Raw genomic sequence first — 15,707 nt, 5'->3', positions numbered from 1 at the left:
CCACAGCCAGGTGTAACATTTACCCCAAACCCATAATTATCCCAGTGAGCAGGGTAGGAAGCTGAGATCAGTTCAGACCCTTTCTTGTGTGCTATGTCATGACTGAAAGCACAAGGAAGAGGGAAAAATAATCTGAGGGTGAGCACCACCAAGACAGCTGTGACACAGCTGGGGTCTTGGGTGCCAAGGGCACAAGGCGGGTGTGAGGACAGACAGGCAGTACACATGCCTGGGCACTCTTTCCCTGGTGTGTAAATCCAGACCTCATTAGAAGTTCACTCTTTCAGCAGCAAAGTGAGGAAAGCATTTCAGTCCAGCCAAGGTGTGATTTCATACAAGTGCACAGCATCACACAAGCTGGGGGTGAGGGCTCCAACCACTGCAGCACCAGGCCACAGCTCCAGGGGCTCTGGTGCCTTCCTAGGGCACGTCTCCAGCCTGGTGCACCCAAAGTCAACACATACGTGGCATTCATGTAAGTCTGTGTCCCCACAGGTCTGGAAATAAGGTGTTTTATGATTGGTCTTGTATGAAAGGAAGAGCCAGCTGGACTCTTTTGAAGGAAATCTATGAGGAAGAGGGCAGAAAGGACACCCAGCATGGTACCAGTCCAGGAGGGAAGTGACAAATGCACAGAATGGAGCTACAGACTCTGAAGGTTGTGTGGTTAAACCCCATCCAGCCATTCACAGCTCGAGCACTTCTCTGCAAACACAATGTGGAGCTTGGCTTTGCAGGAGGAATGAGCCTGGCTTATCATTAGAGCAGTCAGGAGCAGGAATGGGCTGTGCAGGAATGCTGGGGATTCATCCTCATCAGAGGGCGTGAAGAATAAAGAGTTGTGCCTGCCTTTGGGTAGGAGCCTAGATCAAACTGACTCCAGAGATCCCTTCCAGCCTTATGACTGGTGCTGAATGAGATGCAGGTTGCTATGCACAGAAGGGCTTTGTTTTTTTTTTTTAAACCTGAGACTCTTGAAACAGGTCTGAATGCAGGCCCTGGAGATGAAACTCCTGTCATTACCTCCACAGATCCATCTCTGTCTCAAACCCAAGAGAGAAGAAATTATTTCAGATTAAAAACATCTGCCTGCAGGTAAATACATCAACAGTACAGACTTCCCACTGGATTTCCAGAATATTACTAGGGACTCCCTGAAGAAGAGTTCTCTGATCAAGGAAAGATCCCAGGAGTGGTATCTGTCTCCAGGATTGCTATAATATCTCTTTAGAGATGAACTTCCACCTACCTCTGGGGACCTGACATGGACCTTCAGCCTGCAGGAGCTCAGGCCATTTCCCACAGCCTTTGGAGGTGGGGATGGGATGTTGTTGTGAACTGACAATCCGGGATGTAACCGTCCCCTCCCAGGGATAAAGGCCACTTCTGTGCTTCCCTCGTGTCTTCAACAAACAACAAACACAGAACATCTTATTAACAAAACAAAAGGCACAAATTGCAGAACTCCCATGCTTGTGGTTCTTGCTCCAGGATAACCTCACCTAAGCCTGAGTAGCCTGCACCAGTGCAGCTGGATTTCTACCAGCTGCATTCCATTGAATCATGGAATGGTTAAGGTTGGGAAAAACCCCTAAGATCATTGAGTTCCACCATTTCCCAGGCACTGCCAAGGCTGCCACTGACCCATATCCCCAAGTGCCACATCTCCATGGCTTTTGAACACTTCTAGGTGATTCCACTACTGCCCTGGGCAGCCTGTGCCAAGGGCTTTACAACCCTTTCCATGAAGAAGTTGTTCCTAATAGCCAATCTAAACATCCCCTGGCACTACTTGACGCTGTTTACTCTTGTCCTGTCACTCGTTAATTGGAAAAAAAAGCCCAACCCCCACCTGGATCCACCCTCCTGTACAGATCCATAAGGTCTCTCCTGAGTCTCCCTTTTTTCCCTTTTTTTAACTTCAGTTCTGTTTCAAAGCTCTGCTGGGTAGTGATAGGAGATACTCATGAGCCCCAGAACACTGGGAAGGTTTGGATTGCACTTCAGGATGATCCATGCCTTCAAGATTTTCTGATGTGACCACCTTAAAGAATAATTTAAGACAAACAGTGCCCTTGAAGCCAAACCTTGGTATGAAGTGCTCTGCCAAAGACTCAACAGCACCTGATGATGACAGGAAATACTTTCTATGCCTACCTGAATTTGGCTTTTTCAATTATTTTTCTGGCCTCCTCATGTGTGCTGCCCACCAGAGAATCTCTGTTGATAGCAATGAGTTGGTCTCCAGGTCGGAGCCGACCATCCTAAACAAACAGGGAGGAAGACACAGCATTGAGAAGGGTATCTCTGCCCAAAGCCTTCTCCTGCAACACAAATCCTCATTAGTCTATGAAATTATCCATCTACTCTTAGAAAGCTGCTTCAGAACAGCCACAGCCTCTGCAAGGTCCCCATGGCAGAGCTCCTGAGGGTCTCCACGCCAACTTACTTTGTAACAGTCCCCATCTGGCAAAAGCTCTTGGACATAAATCATGGGCCCGTCAGGCCTGTTGGATCCACCACTGATTGTCAGCCCCAGGCCGGAGGAGTTCGCTACAGAAATGCTCTGGATTCCTGAGTCAATGGAGTAGCTGCAAGGGAGAGAAGTCAGCAGGTGACTCAAGGTGATCTGGGTTATCTTCTCATATCGCTGAACAAACTGCCTGGATTTATTTCCATGTGTGATCCTTCTACCTTCTCCCAGCCTTTTATTTGCATCCTTTCTTTCACCCACCATTGGAAAGGGGAAGTGAGGCCTCCTGCTCTTTGGCAGACATTGTGCAGTGTTATTAAGGTGACTGCTTCCCCTAATCCCCAATAGGGAAATACTAATTTAGAGAAGAAACTAAAAATGTAGCCAGAATATATTTGGCATTCCTGGTTTTATAGCCAAAAGCACACAAATAATCAACACGGTTGTTGCTTGAATCCAACTAAATCACCAGACAGCAATTTACAGATGGATCAACTATCAAGCAGTTCGTAGGAAACATCGAAGTGAAGCTCGGGATACACAGCTGGGTGTGTCTTAACCAGGGTTTGGACCCAAAATCGTGCAAGATGCCCCAAGAAGTGGGCATCCTTTACAGCAACACCCACCACATTGTACGTTGCTGCTGCAGAAGGTGGCTCGCCCAGTCAAGGATGCAAAGGAGCAACAAACAAGCTGGACCCTTCCCTGCAGGAGCTGCTGGACAGGACTCAACAGGCCACAAAGGCCCGGTCACAGTGGTGGCTCCGTGCCAGCAGGGAGGTCTGCCAGTAGCAGAGTTGTGGGAGCAGAGATTTCACTGAGCTCGCATGGGCAGCACTGCAACAGGGCGGGTTTGGGGAAGGATTTGGTGGTGTATAAGGATCAGCAAGCCTTTTCCTCCAAATGGGATGGGTGCAGCTGGTGGGTGCAGCTGACTTTTTGCTTTTCAGTTTATTTCCACTGCTCAAACAGTCCGCGTTGGCTCCTCGTGTTACAACTTCAGACACAATAGCAGCTGTGCATCCTGTGTCCCACAGTGACACCAGCACATGTTCCCAAGCAATGCCCTCCCTGCTAGTCAGACACCCCAGTGGAAGGGGTGCATGGGCCTCAGTCTTATGAAAAAACATTGCTTTAAGGTGAACGATCTTATGGAAATGGTGTAACTAAATACAGCATCAAAATGCTCTGTTCAGCCCAAAATCTCAGACACTGACTGTGGTGAGATTGCAGTGCACCCAACTCCTATTGCTCAGTGGAGGGGCAGGGCCTCAGGTGATGCCACAATGAGAAGTCACAGCCTGGGGACAACCTGTGCTGAGCAGAAGGGGTGGCAGCCACACACATGGAAAGGCCCATAGCTCAAATTACATCTCACAGCTGACCACCAATGCTCAGGTGAAACCAGTGATCTGTGATTCCAGGGCAAGACCACTGGGGCCTGGCAGCAGCATGGAGACAAGCAGAACATGGCACAGCATGGCAAGGAGGCCACCAAGACAGAGCCCTCTAGCCTAAATGCCCATTTTCCTGCCCACAGAGGGGGGTTGGAATGAGATGATCTCTGAGGTTCCATCCCACCCAACCCATTCTGGATTCTACATCTCAGCCTGGAGGGAATTAACAGCACAGTAAGGATGGCTTGTCCAAAGCAGCTGCCAAGCAGATGATCTGGTGTCTCCTCTGTGTGGGTCTCTCACTCCATGCAAGCAGCTTAAACCTCTGGTGCCAAATATTTGTCCTCTGCAAATCCCTAATAAGCTGGTATTTAGCAAGAGGATTTACTGGTTCTGCAGTGAGGGCTGATTCTCTTTACCAGTGCCTTGGCTTGTTTGTGTTGGCAAAGGAGGGGAGCTACGAGCCCTGGGGACAAATGGTGCCCATTCCATGACTGTGAACACCCCCCAGGCTGTCCCTCTGGAAAAGGGCCCTGGAGACGAGACTGCAGAAAAACCAGCTCTGCCTGTCCAAACCTCTGACCCTGTGGAATGTGCAAGGGCTGAGGACCACATGAAAACACACTCTGGGAGATGCTCTGGCCACCACAGGATGCAGTCACTGCAGGCTGATGACCCCAAAGCAAAGGGCATCCAGGGATCATGGAGAGGTGCTGGTGCTCTTGGAGCATAGGGTCAAAGTGCAAGGAGCAGGGCAATAGGAAACAAGGCCCAAAAACACCTCCCGAAAGCAGCACCAGCCTTGCAGGAACACTCTGCTTGTGGTTTACAAGGTGATGTGCAGGGCCCTCTCAGCTGGCTGTAAACCATGGCCTCTCCCTGGGATTCAGAGGGGAGGAAGAGGAGCTGCTGCATGCTTAACTGGGAACCTTTTCACCCCTTGGGAACAAACCTCCCAGGAACAGCCAAGATGTTGCCACCACATCCAAAAGATGCTGTGGCCTCTGGACTGTTGTGGCGATAGAAGAGTAGAGAGGTCATAAGGATGAACAAAACTGTTCAACAAGCACTGGAGTTCTTTACTGGGTGTAGCCCTCTGACATTTGGTGGTCTCCTGCTGAGCCACCAGGCCAGGCTGGTGGGATCTGTACGTACTGTGCGTGAGGAGTGTGCGCCAGGTTCCCGAGGAAGGGGCCGTGGGAGTTGGCAGGGCTCAGCAGCAGCGGGCTCTGGGAGCGTGAGGACGAGCCCGAGGAGGTGCTCTCCAGGTATCGACCTGAAAACAAAGGCAGAGTCAGTCCAGGGCACACAAACACTCCAGCATCCCCCCTGCTCTGCTGCTGAGAGCTGATCTGCACTCCTGGATTTTTGGAGAAAGACACATGGTGGTTAAAGACATCAGGGTAGGGCTGAAGGAGAGGAAACATTCAGCCTGCTTGGCATAATTCCAGCGTGGGACTGTCAGCCCTCTGCCAACCCTACACGCCTCTGCCACAGGGGAAGGGCCAGCAGCTGTCTGGTGGGGTGCCAAGCCGTAGGGAAAGCTTTCTTCCCCAGGAACACAAGGATTTTTGTGCTGGCATCTAGCTCAGGTCAACTTCGTTGCATCTCATTAAACATTTCCGATTTGCAAATTAAAAATAATGATGTTTAAATTAATTATTGCTGAAACACCTTGAAATCCAGAGCAAAAATGTACAGCCGCATTTACTGATGGAGTCACCTGCCCAGCACATCAGTTAGGCAGAATCTGGGGATCAGGGGAGTGGTTATGACCCCAATTCAAGTCTCCCTTGATCACCCTGTGGCAGCATTGGCCACGCTCCTGGCATGCACCAGGGGTCTGCAATAAGGACAAGCTTTCTTCAAACCTCCACCCCAACACCTACTCAGATCCAACCACAGCTCCTTCAGAATGACACTGGGATAAAGGAAACTCTCTCTGCAGGGAGAGGGGCTTTCAGTTCCCTGCTAAGCTACTCACTGCCACCGTGCAGGACCGGCGAGCTCCGCGCTGAGCCCGTGTTGCTCTGGGAGCCGAACTTCTCCAGCAGCTCAGAGAATTCTCTCCTGTAAACAAAACCATGGTGCAGTCAGCTGCTGCTCAATACTCCCCCTACATGATTATACGACAAGAGAGCCCTGGATGGCAGTGACTGGGTACAAGGCTGCAGGGCCGGTGCTCTCCAGCTGTGGGGAGCAGACAAAGCTTCCTCATGCACAAGGGGAACACCCTCTGCTTTCAAGAGCTTGTGCAAGGCTTCAGGTCTGTAATCAATCTCATGGCAGTGCAGCTTTCCTGTGATGGGCTGCAGCTCAAGTGCTCCTTCTGTGCCCAGAGTGTATTCAGGGCACGAGGAGCTGGGAAGTGTCGTATCCTTAAAGGTTTTTTCCATCTTTATGATCCTGTGATTCTATGGACAGCTCTGTGCTGAGATCTGTCGTTCCTGAGAGAGGGCAGGATGAACACTGGAGCCCTGCCTTATATCCTGGCAGGATGTAAGGCAGTGTTCATCCTGCCCTCCACTCCTGCTCATGGACCCTCCTGGGAATATTTTCACCCCCAACTATAAGGCTCAAAAGTTTTGCAAACGCACCACACAAATTAAACCCTGCCAGAAGGAGTTGTAACTGTGCAAACATAACCCAAAAATTCTTCGCCTATTTGTGACTCCTTCTAGAACAGTTAAATACAGGTTATTCTCTGTTTTTTCTCCTCTTTTCCTGGACAGAAAGCAGATCTCATAGCTCTTGCTGGAGTAAAGAAGGAGATGGTTTATGGGGCACCTGCAAAAGCATCAGCCCATTCTCCCAATCCATCCATGATGATATTCTCCACAAACATCACAAGCTAAACCCTTGGAGCATGACACCTCAACAAAGATCTGCATGCAATCTTATCCCCAAAATCCCCTGGAAACTGATCTCCATGCCCAGGCACCAGGTGTTTTGTTCCAGGTTGAGTTTGACCACCATCTGTCGAGCTGGAACTCCCTGTACACGACAAGTGATTTTTTTCATGATCTTTTTTTGCGTTTTTTTAAACTCCATTAAGAGCTACCATTGTCCACATTTACCAGTTCCTGCCTAATTTCTGTAACTTTTCTTTGAGTTGCTGTGAGCCCCTCACATCCTTTCAGATGAGGGGGCATGGAAAGGAATGACATCTTCATCATGCCCATGTTGAGCAGCCTTCTGATCCAGCCCTGCCACGCTGCTCTCATGCTGTCCCTCTGAAATGGGGGATGTTCTCTCCCTTCATAACCCATCCCCACCGGACTGATCTGACCTTTTGGCAGAGAGATCCTCAAGGATGACTAACTTCTTACACATGCCAGTTAATAAGCATCCAGGCAGTGGGACAGACCCTGAAAATGTTGTTTCAGTGGCCACAGTAACATCATTAGATGTTGTCTTTGAAGGCAGGAGGGAATCCCCATGGGAAGGTGCCTTCCTGATGCCATAGCCCCAGGAAAAGCCTGGTTATGAGTGGCTCCCTCTCAGGCTTGGCAGACAAGCTCAAGAGGTGAACCTGCAGGAACCCAGCCACAGCAAAGTTCCCTGAGCGAGGAGACTGCTGTGACACACTCGCAGACGCTGCGTCATCTGCGTTCCTCACCAGGACAGATGTTGGGTGTTATTGGCTAGATTAGAGTCAACAATATTAAATGATGAATGAATCATGAGCTCCTCAGGTTCCTGCTGGAAATGCTCTCAGTAATTTACATCTTCCCAGTCACAACCAGCTCATTAACAAACTTCAAAGACCAGTGCATGCCTTATCTAATATTGCCATCAAATTTATGCCTTATTCATTCCATTTAATGCTAATTTAAAACCCAAGTGTCACACAATGCTCAGTGACATCCCTTGGTGAATCCAAATATTTGCATCCATACTATTGTCTTTATCAACCAAACACAAGACTGTGACTTCATTCAGAAACCCCACATCTCACAGAGCTCTTTTGGCTTTCACCTCTTGAGCAAAACTTCCCAGGAACAGCCAAGATGCCACCAGGACCCCCAGAAGATGCTGTGACCTCCCAGTCATGGTGGTGATAAAGCTGTAGAGGGGACATGAAGATGATCAAAGCCATTCTCCAAGCACTGGAATCCTTTATTGGATCTACCCCTCAGACAGTGGCAGGCATTTGGTGGCCCACCAAGGGACAGCTGTGTGGGGCCAGCCCTGTGTGACCTGATGAGGGGAAGGCAGTTTCATAATGTAAGGTAAATATGTAAAATATTAGGAAAATTTCTCCACTGAAAGGATGCCAGGCACTGGAACAGGCTGCCCAGGAATGTAGTTCAAAAAACATGTGGATGTGACACTTGAGGACATGGTTTACTGGTGGCCTGGGCAGTGGTAGGTTAAAGGTTGGACTTGAGGGTCTCAGAGGGTTTTCCAACCTAAATGATTCCACAAGCACCAGGAAGGCAGAAGGACAAATCTGTTTGCTGATCTGTGGATCCCTGAGCTGAGCCTTGGGTGGATCCCAGCAGAATTATTCCAGTTTCCCAGTAAAGCCTCTGTGTTTCTGCAGCTGATTCACCCCAGTTTCACTGGCAGCTCACACAGCCATGGCCTTACCCCTCCCTGACCCCTGCAGGGGCAGGTCCAACACGCTGGAATCTCACATATTATTCCCAGTGGTTATCAAGTCACCAGCACTTTGCTTTTGTTTTGGGCTGAGTATTTCTGTGGTCATCTATTGTTCCATTTTCCTCAGATAATAATCCAGCAGAGCACAGAGGAGGTTATAAACACCACACAATGGCTGAAATACTCTTAGTTAATGCAAATGCAACTGGTGTAGCAGCTCTGTGACCCTGCAAACCCTGTCACCAACCTGCGCTGCCAAACTTTGTCATAAGTGAGGACATGCATGGGCTCAGCACTCCCTGTTGTTGTTTATTTTGTGTCCTGAAATTCATCCACAAAGGAGGTTTATCATTATTTTCTCAGGAGCCTGAATGAGCTGTGAGACTGGGTCCAGCCCAGGGACAATGTGACCAAATGCCACCGTCCCAGCTCCTGCTTTGTTGTTCAGTCCTGCCAGTCCCAGTTCCACCAGGGACACAAACACATGACTAACTTGAGGCACACATCCCAGCAGAAAGTAAAGCACTTTCTGGTGCCAGTCTCCTGGGAATTAATTTTGTGCTCAGTGCTGTGTTTGGAGGAGTTGGATGCGGGCAGACAATGCCCAAACATTGCCGATTAATGAACGAGTGCACTGAAGGAATGCCAGCAGGCCTTGCTTTGTGCTTTCAGACACCAAGAGGCTTCAGAAGATGTCTTTAATATTTAAAATTTGACCCTTACTAAAACATTGTGAATTGTCACGTGCCTGCAGGACTAAAATGCCCAACTTGATTAAAAAACAACAACCGTGGCGTTGTATGAGGTGGAAAGTTCATTTTAACAAGCTCTTCTCCAGTTTGGTTTTTTTTTTTCATTAGGATGCAAACTTTTGAGGTCTGGAGGATGCTTGCAATAGAGCTTGGCCCTGAACAGCCTTCAGCCAGCCCCAGGGTGGGATGGGGGGTCTGCCAGCGGCAGTCAGCTCCAGGATGACTTTGCTACAGATTAAGCAGCAGAGGGTCAATCTCCCCGCAGAAAATTTTTTTATCTCATAATGCCTCTTTGTCCTGCCCTTTTGTTCCTGGAAGAACAAAGGATGAATCCTACATCAAAGGTTAAACAGCGTCTGGAAACCTCAGCTCTGCACCACAGCTGGGAGAGAAAGTGGAGCCTGTGACATCAGAAATTACTGGTTTGTCTCAAAAAAAAAACAAACCTGCAGGTGAGTGGGAGCCATGAACCCAGAGCACTCCAAAAGCGTCACAAAGGCAGATTTTCTCACACAGCTCCAGTGGAATCAGGGCACCCACAGCCAGCCCGGAGCTGACACCCAGCTGTGTGGGGAGGTCACACCCTGGAGGGAAGGGATGGGGCACCCAGAGAGACCTGGACAGGCTGGAGAGGGGGAACCGTGCAAAATTCATAAAGCACAACAAGGCCAAGTGCCTGGGTCAGGGTAATTCCAAGCCCCAGTCCAGGCTGGGCAGAGAAGGAATCATAAACAGCTGTGGGAGAAGGTTTTGGGCTGTTGGTGGGCGACAGCTGGACCTGCCCTGGCTGTGAGCACCCAGAAACACCCCTGGGCTGGGCTGAGCCCTGGTAGGGGCAGCAGGGGGGGATTCTGCCCCTCTGCCCCCTCAGGTGAGACCCCACCTGCAGAGCTGCTCCAGCCCTGGGGCCAACAGCAGCAGGACCTGGAGCTGCTGGAGAGAGTCCAGGGGAGCCCAGGGAGATCCCCAAGGGCTGGAGCCCCTCTGCTCTGGGCCAGGCTGGGAGAGCTGGGGGTGCTCAGCTCAGGGATGCCTCAGAGCCCCTGCCAGGGCCTAAAGGGGCTCCAGGAGAGCTGGAGAGGGACTGGGGACAAGGGATGGAGGGACAGGACACAGGGAATGGCTCCCACTGCCAGAGGGCAGGGATGGATGGCATGTTGAATTGGATGGATGGCATTGTGAATGTGGGGAGACCCTGGCACAGGGTGCCCAGAGCAGCTGTGGCTGTCCCTGGATCCCTGGCACTGCCCAAGGCCAGGTTGGACAGGGCTTGGAACACCCTGGGATAGTTGAAGGTGTCCCTGGCCATGGCAGAAGGTGGAATGGGATGAGATTTGAGGTGCCCCCCAACCCAAGCTGTTTGATGCTTTCCCTCTCTGTGGGTGGGATGGAAGCAGTGCCAGGCAGGGGTGCACCTCACTGCTGTGGGAAAGGCTGGCTGCTTTTCCCAAAGCACAGCCTTTGTCCCTGGCACACCCAGGCTTTCTGGAGTCAGCCCTCCCTGCCAGCTTAGCAGCAAGTGCTCGAAACAATAGTGGCATGGGCTGAGCTGTCACTGTCACACGCAGGGCTGGCAGGGCAGGAGGGAATATCCTGCATCTACACCAGGCCAGGCACCAGCTCCAGCCACAGCCCCTCTGCTGGGAAAAACAGTGCAGACAGAATGACCTGGGAACTGGTTCTGCCCCTTCTCCTGGGCCTGGACCTCAAGGCCTGGGGTCACTTCTGGACCCCTCACAAGGGGCTGGAGGGGGTCCAGGGAAGGGAACAGAGCTGGGGAGGGGCTGGAGCATCAGGAGAGGCCGAGGGAGCTGGGAAAAGGCTCAGCCTGGAGAAAAGGAGGCTCAGGGGGGACCTTGTGGCTCTGCACAGCTCCTGACAGGAGGGGACAGCCAGGGGGGTTTGGGCTCTGCTCCCAGGGAACAGGGACAGCACAAGGGGAAATGGCCTCAAGTAGTGCTGGGGAGGTGTCAGGTTGGGCATCAGGAGGAATTTCTCCATGGAAAAGGTGGTCAGGCTGCCCAGAGCAGTGGTGGAGTCCCCACCCCTGGAGGTGTCCAAGGAACAACTGGACATGGCACTCAGTGCTCTGGGTTGGGAGATCAGTCAGAGGTTGGACTTAAAGATCTTTTCCAGCCTCAGTGATCCTGTGAGTCTGATGCTGTTCCATACTGCCAGAGCACTTGCAGAGAGCAGCCTTTCCTTCCTGCTGGCTGGGTAAGCCCTGCTAATCCAACAGCCCCTGTCCCTGGCATGCTGGGGATGGACCTCGTGTGCAGACAATGAATTTAGTGTTTCATCCTGCCAGCACTCAGAGGTGCAGCACAAACTGGCTCCTCCCAGTGATAAACCTGACAGACCAGGCCGATATCTGTGCAACGCAGAGAAATGAGGAACTATTGTAACTTTCAGGCTGAGAATGAATAAACAATAATTATGACTATACAATAAATTATCCTCATTAGCTGAAGGTGAGCACAGAAGAAAATCAGATTTAAGCATCACCTAAACCTGGTGAGTCCAGCTCCAAATCTGAATCCTCTGCTTTAAGCCCTGGCATTACTGCTGCTCTCTGTAGCCCAGCTGATGCGACAGGCCCAAAACATGCATCTGATACATGCCAGAGACTGAGTTCCATGAAAAGCACAGGTAATTTGGGCTTATAATTAACTCCAGAGACAAATAATAGCGTATATGACTCAAATTCACCCAAGGGCAACCACAACAAAATGCTACTCAGCTGAGTCACTGGGAAAATTGGCAGGGGTGTTGGATCCAAACCCAGAGCCATGACGTTCCCTCCTCCAGAGTGCTTTGAGTGCTCTGGGTGAGGAAGGATCTGAAAATAAACCGAATTTTCTCTGCCCTGTGTCCTCCTCAGCTTTTGGGTCTTGTGAGCTGCTTTGCTGGGCAGTGGGAAGGGGGAAAGCTGCCCACAGCTCACGGCATGGCACTCCACAGGCATCACCCCCAGAGCTGATCGCCCCTTTCCACCCGGCTGGCTGCTCACCCACGCTCAAGGACAGACTTAAAAGATAGCAGGGCATCAGTAAAAGACAACACTAAGTGGGAAAAAAAATGTGGAGAGCAGAAAAATCCTTCCCCATGTTCCCACAGCCCTTAATCCTGGAGATATGTATTCGTGCATCAAACAGTTTGCGAGATGATTATGTAAGTGAAATCTCTGCAAATCTTTTGGGAAAAAGAATAAATAAAGTGATTACTTCCCCCCTCTCTCTCTGGCTAACCTTTTGCAGATTTAACAGATAACCAACAGTGAACGGAGATCAAATAAATTGCTTAAAGTTTCATTGCCCTGCCGGCCTGCCCCAGCTCCCTGCAGGGCAACCGGGGCTGTGGGAGCAGGGGGGAGCTGCAGCCACGCCTGCTTCAGGAAACATCTGCTGCTATTTGGGATATTAGGAGCTACAGGAACAGCTGGAAACAGATCATGGTGGAGGCAGAAAACGTGGGGGCTCTGACTGAGAAATCAAGTGTTTCAGAGCAAGTCCTGCTGCTGCTGGCACAGAGATCCCAGCTGAGCTGTGAGATGCCATCTCTCCTGCTGGGAGAGAGTGTGAGGTGCCCACTGGCACTCTGCCCCACCAAGGGGACTGCTGTGATCCAGAGCTGCATCCTGAGCATCCCTACTTGGACCAGAGGATCCCTGGTGACCTACTTGCTTCACCCAGCACCTCCTCAGAGCTGCTGAAGGACTTGCACTTAATGTAATAATAGGAGATGCCATTTCCCCTGGAAGAGGGTGGCTAGAAGCAGCCTGTCATTAATAGCAAATAATTCTTCCAGCAGTGTATTGCTGTGTCAGAATTAGTCTCACGCCTGTCATTAGAGCACTCTCACTGCTCTGCCAAGGCAGGAAGGCTGCACAGCAGCTGATGGATAAGGAATGCATCCATCATTAATCACCCATCATCTCCACACTAACGGGACCTGGGTGCGTTCAGCAGGGACTCTGACCTGCAGCCACCCACGGGCAGAGCACAGCCTGCCTGACCACAGCCACACTCTGCCAAATCCCACCCTCATTCCTCTGCTTCCTGCAGCACCTCAGCTTCTCCAAGCCCTGTTTCTGTCAAGGGAGAGGATGTGCCAGCACATTGTGCCAGATCTCCCGTGGGATATCAGCAAAGACCCCGCTAATCCATACCTTGGTTCCCACAGTGCTCCCATGCACCATCATTGTCCCACACAGCTTAAATCCCGTCAAGACAAGACTGAACTCTTTCCTTCTCCTTCCAAACCTCTGAGTCTCTCCAGAGAGAGCAAAGTTTCCCAGGGAGCAACAAGGGGACAGGTCTCAGGGAGAAACTTCTCATCCTCCCTGAGAAGGAGGAAACCTCTGGGGAAGGAAGACCTTAACTCAATGTATCCATCCAGAAAGGAGAGGGAAGATCCTGGTATCCCTGCACATCTTCATCCAGATCTCTGTGCAGGATGTGCTGAAACACCACACAGCAGAGCTGAGGGAGCTGTGCCACCCTACAGCCAAGACTGGAGCAGCCCTGGTCCTCTCTGGGGAAGCACCTGTGGAAATCTGCTCAGTGCTGGGATGTCCCACAGACCCCACCCAGGCAGGGCTGGAGCTGGGAGCCACCAAGGGAAGCTTTGCTTCCTTCCTTTACAGCTGCACTGAATTCCCACCTGTGCACAGTTAGCAAAGACTCCCGGCCACCTCTGCCTTCCCCGTGGGCTTTGAGCCTGATTTGCCCCAGGGCTCTCCAGCTGTGGTGCCAAGGAGTGCCACCCTCTCCCTCCCCAGGCTGCCATGTGCCCCCTTACTTGGCGTCGTCATCGCGAGCTATCAGGAGGCGCATGTGGCTGGTGGCCGACGCCGTCCTCAGGATGTCCACGGCCCTGGAACACAAGGACCAAGACACATCAATCCCAGCTCCCAGTGGTGCTCCCCTGGTCTCACCCTGCTCGCCTCACAGCTGGGCAGAGACCCCTGACCTGGGCAAGCCCTGCCAGCAGCCGAGGCCTTGGCTGGATGCCCTGTTCCCTGCCCTGGCAGCGAGGCTGAGGGCAGCCCAGCCATATCCTGCTTTTCCCACTTCTGCAGTAACTGAGAAGTCCCTGATAGCAAAAGCCAGAAGACACCTGTGGTGGTGAGCAAATCCTCCTGCACAGCCTGTGGCAGGTGGTCTCTAACCTCCCTTCCAACCCACACCATTCCATGATTCTGTAATTCCTGACCTGGGGAAGTTTCCATCCCAGGGACAGCTATTTTCTGGGTCAAAATACAAGTGCCCTTGGCAGCTGTGGGAATCCAGGGCTTCCCTCTGGCTGCCCTGGCAGGTCTGGGACCCTGGCAGGGGTCAGGAACCCCCCTGGACAGAGCCCCCAGAGACACTGGCTGTGATCTCTGTCCATGGAAAAGAGTTTTCAATCTTACAGGATGAATTACAAGCTCTGAGTGTTTGATATCAGTAATAATTAAGTGTAGCATGGGTGCAAAAGTAAAATTTTAGGATTCTAGACTAGGGGTCCAAAGGGGACAAGATGGAGGAAATTGGGTGTGTCTTGTCCTTTTTCTCCTTCTTCATGCCCTCCATGTTTCACTGTGGTGTTGGCATTTTTCTGTTGGTTCAGGCTGGGGACACACTGTCCAACGTAGGTGACAGATATTGGCACGTTATTGTAAATCCAGCACAGGTAGTTTGTGGTATTTAATGTTTGTACCATCCCACTGAGGGCAGAGCCCCACACGCTGCCCTGCAGGACAGAGCTGCGGCAGGGCAGCAGAACATGTTAGAGATAAACAGAATAAACAGCCTTGAAACCAGCACAGACCAATTATGGCTTCTGCTTTGGCAGCGGGGCTGACAGACAGAGACTTTCTACAATCTCGGAATCATCAATAGCACAGATTCCGCCAGGCAGCCAGAGCAGTTGCTGGGAGCCAGGCACAGCCTCCCACAGCCCCAGAGATGTTCTCATGGACATCACCAAACCCAGCTGCCCGGGGCTTGGGCATCAGGACCAGCTCCTCGTGCTGCTCTCCATCCAGCCTCGGCACCTGGTGCAGGAATGCAGGGCAGGCAATAGGACAGCACAGGGCTTAATGGGAATGGAGAGCCCCCAAGCTGTTGGTGCTCCTGTGGAGCTGGGAATGAGTCTCTTGGTTGGGAGCTGGGGGGCTGGATCGTGCCTCCAGGAGGAATTGGAGCAGCACTGTCAGGCTCAGGCACCAGCGAATCTCCTGTGCTGGGAACTGCAGGATGTGTTGGGAAGCTGCAGCAGATGGAGTGGAGCTGCCAGGAGCTGTTTAAATACTCAGCATTCTGGGGGAATGTCTCAGGTACAATTTGGGCCCTCTGGTCTATTTTTATATTGAATCTTTCTGTCTGATAATTTCTGAGTTGGCTTTTGGGAATGGCACCCAGAGTGATGCCCTGGTGCCCTCCACACAACTCACAGCCTAAGCTGCTTCACAGAATCCCACAAAAGCAACAGGAATGG

General features: G+C 51.4%; 1 protein-coding gene across 1 annotated transcript in view; it reads right to left on the bottom strand.

Moving 5' to 3' along the window:
* The window catches only part of LOC101233507 (syntaxin-binding protein 4), a 39,969-nt gene that overhangs the window by 14,568 nt on the left and 9,694 nt on the right, over positions 1 to 15,707 (bottom strand). Inside the window, exons 5-10 of the mRNA XM_030284861.4 lie at positions 14,028 to 14,102; positions 5,855 to 5,940; positions 5,026 to 5,146; positions 2,450 to 2,591; positions 2,158 to 2,264; positions 1,250 to 1,403 (exon numbers count right to left, since the gene is read on the bottom strand). Of these exons, the coding sequence (XP_030140721.4) occupies positions 1,250 to 1,403; positions 2,158 to 2,264; positions 2,450 to 2,591; positions 5,026 to 5,146; positions 5,855 to 5,940; positions 14,028 to 14,102 (685 nt within the window). The remainder of the gene's footprint in view (positions 1 to 1,249; positions 1,404 to 2,157; positions 2,265 to 2,449; positions 2,592 to 5,025; positions 5,147 to 5,854; positions 5,941 to 14,027; positions 14,103 to 15,707) is intronic.

Source organism: Taeniopygia guttata, chromosome 14 (assembly GCF_048771995.1).
Source record: "Taeniopygia guttata chromosome 14, bTaeGut7.mat, whole genome shotgun sequence".
In the NCBI taxonomy this organism is placed as follows: domain Eukaryota; kingdom Metazoa; phylum Chordata; class Aves; order Passeriformes; family Estrildidae; genus Taeniopygia; species Taeniopygia guttata.
The sequence above is the reverse complement of the archived record's forward strand: the minus strand, read 5'-3'. Positions and strand labels throughout refer to the sequence as shown.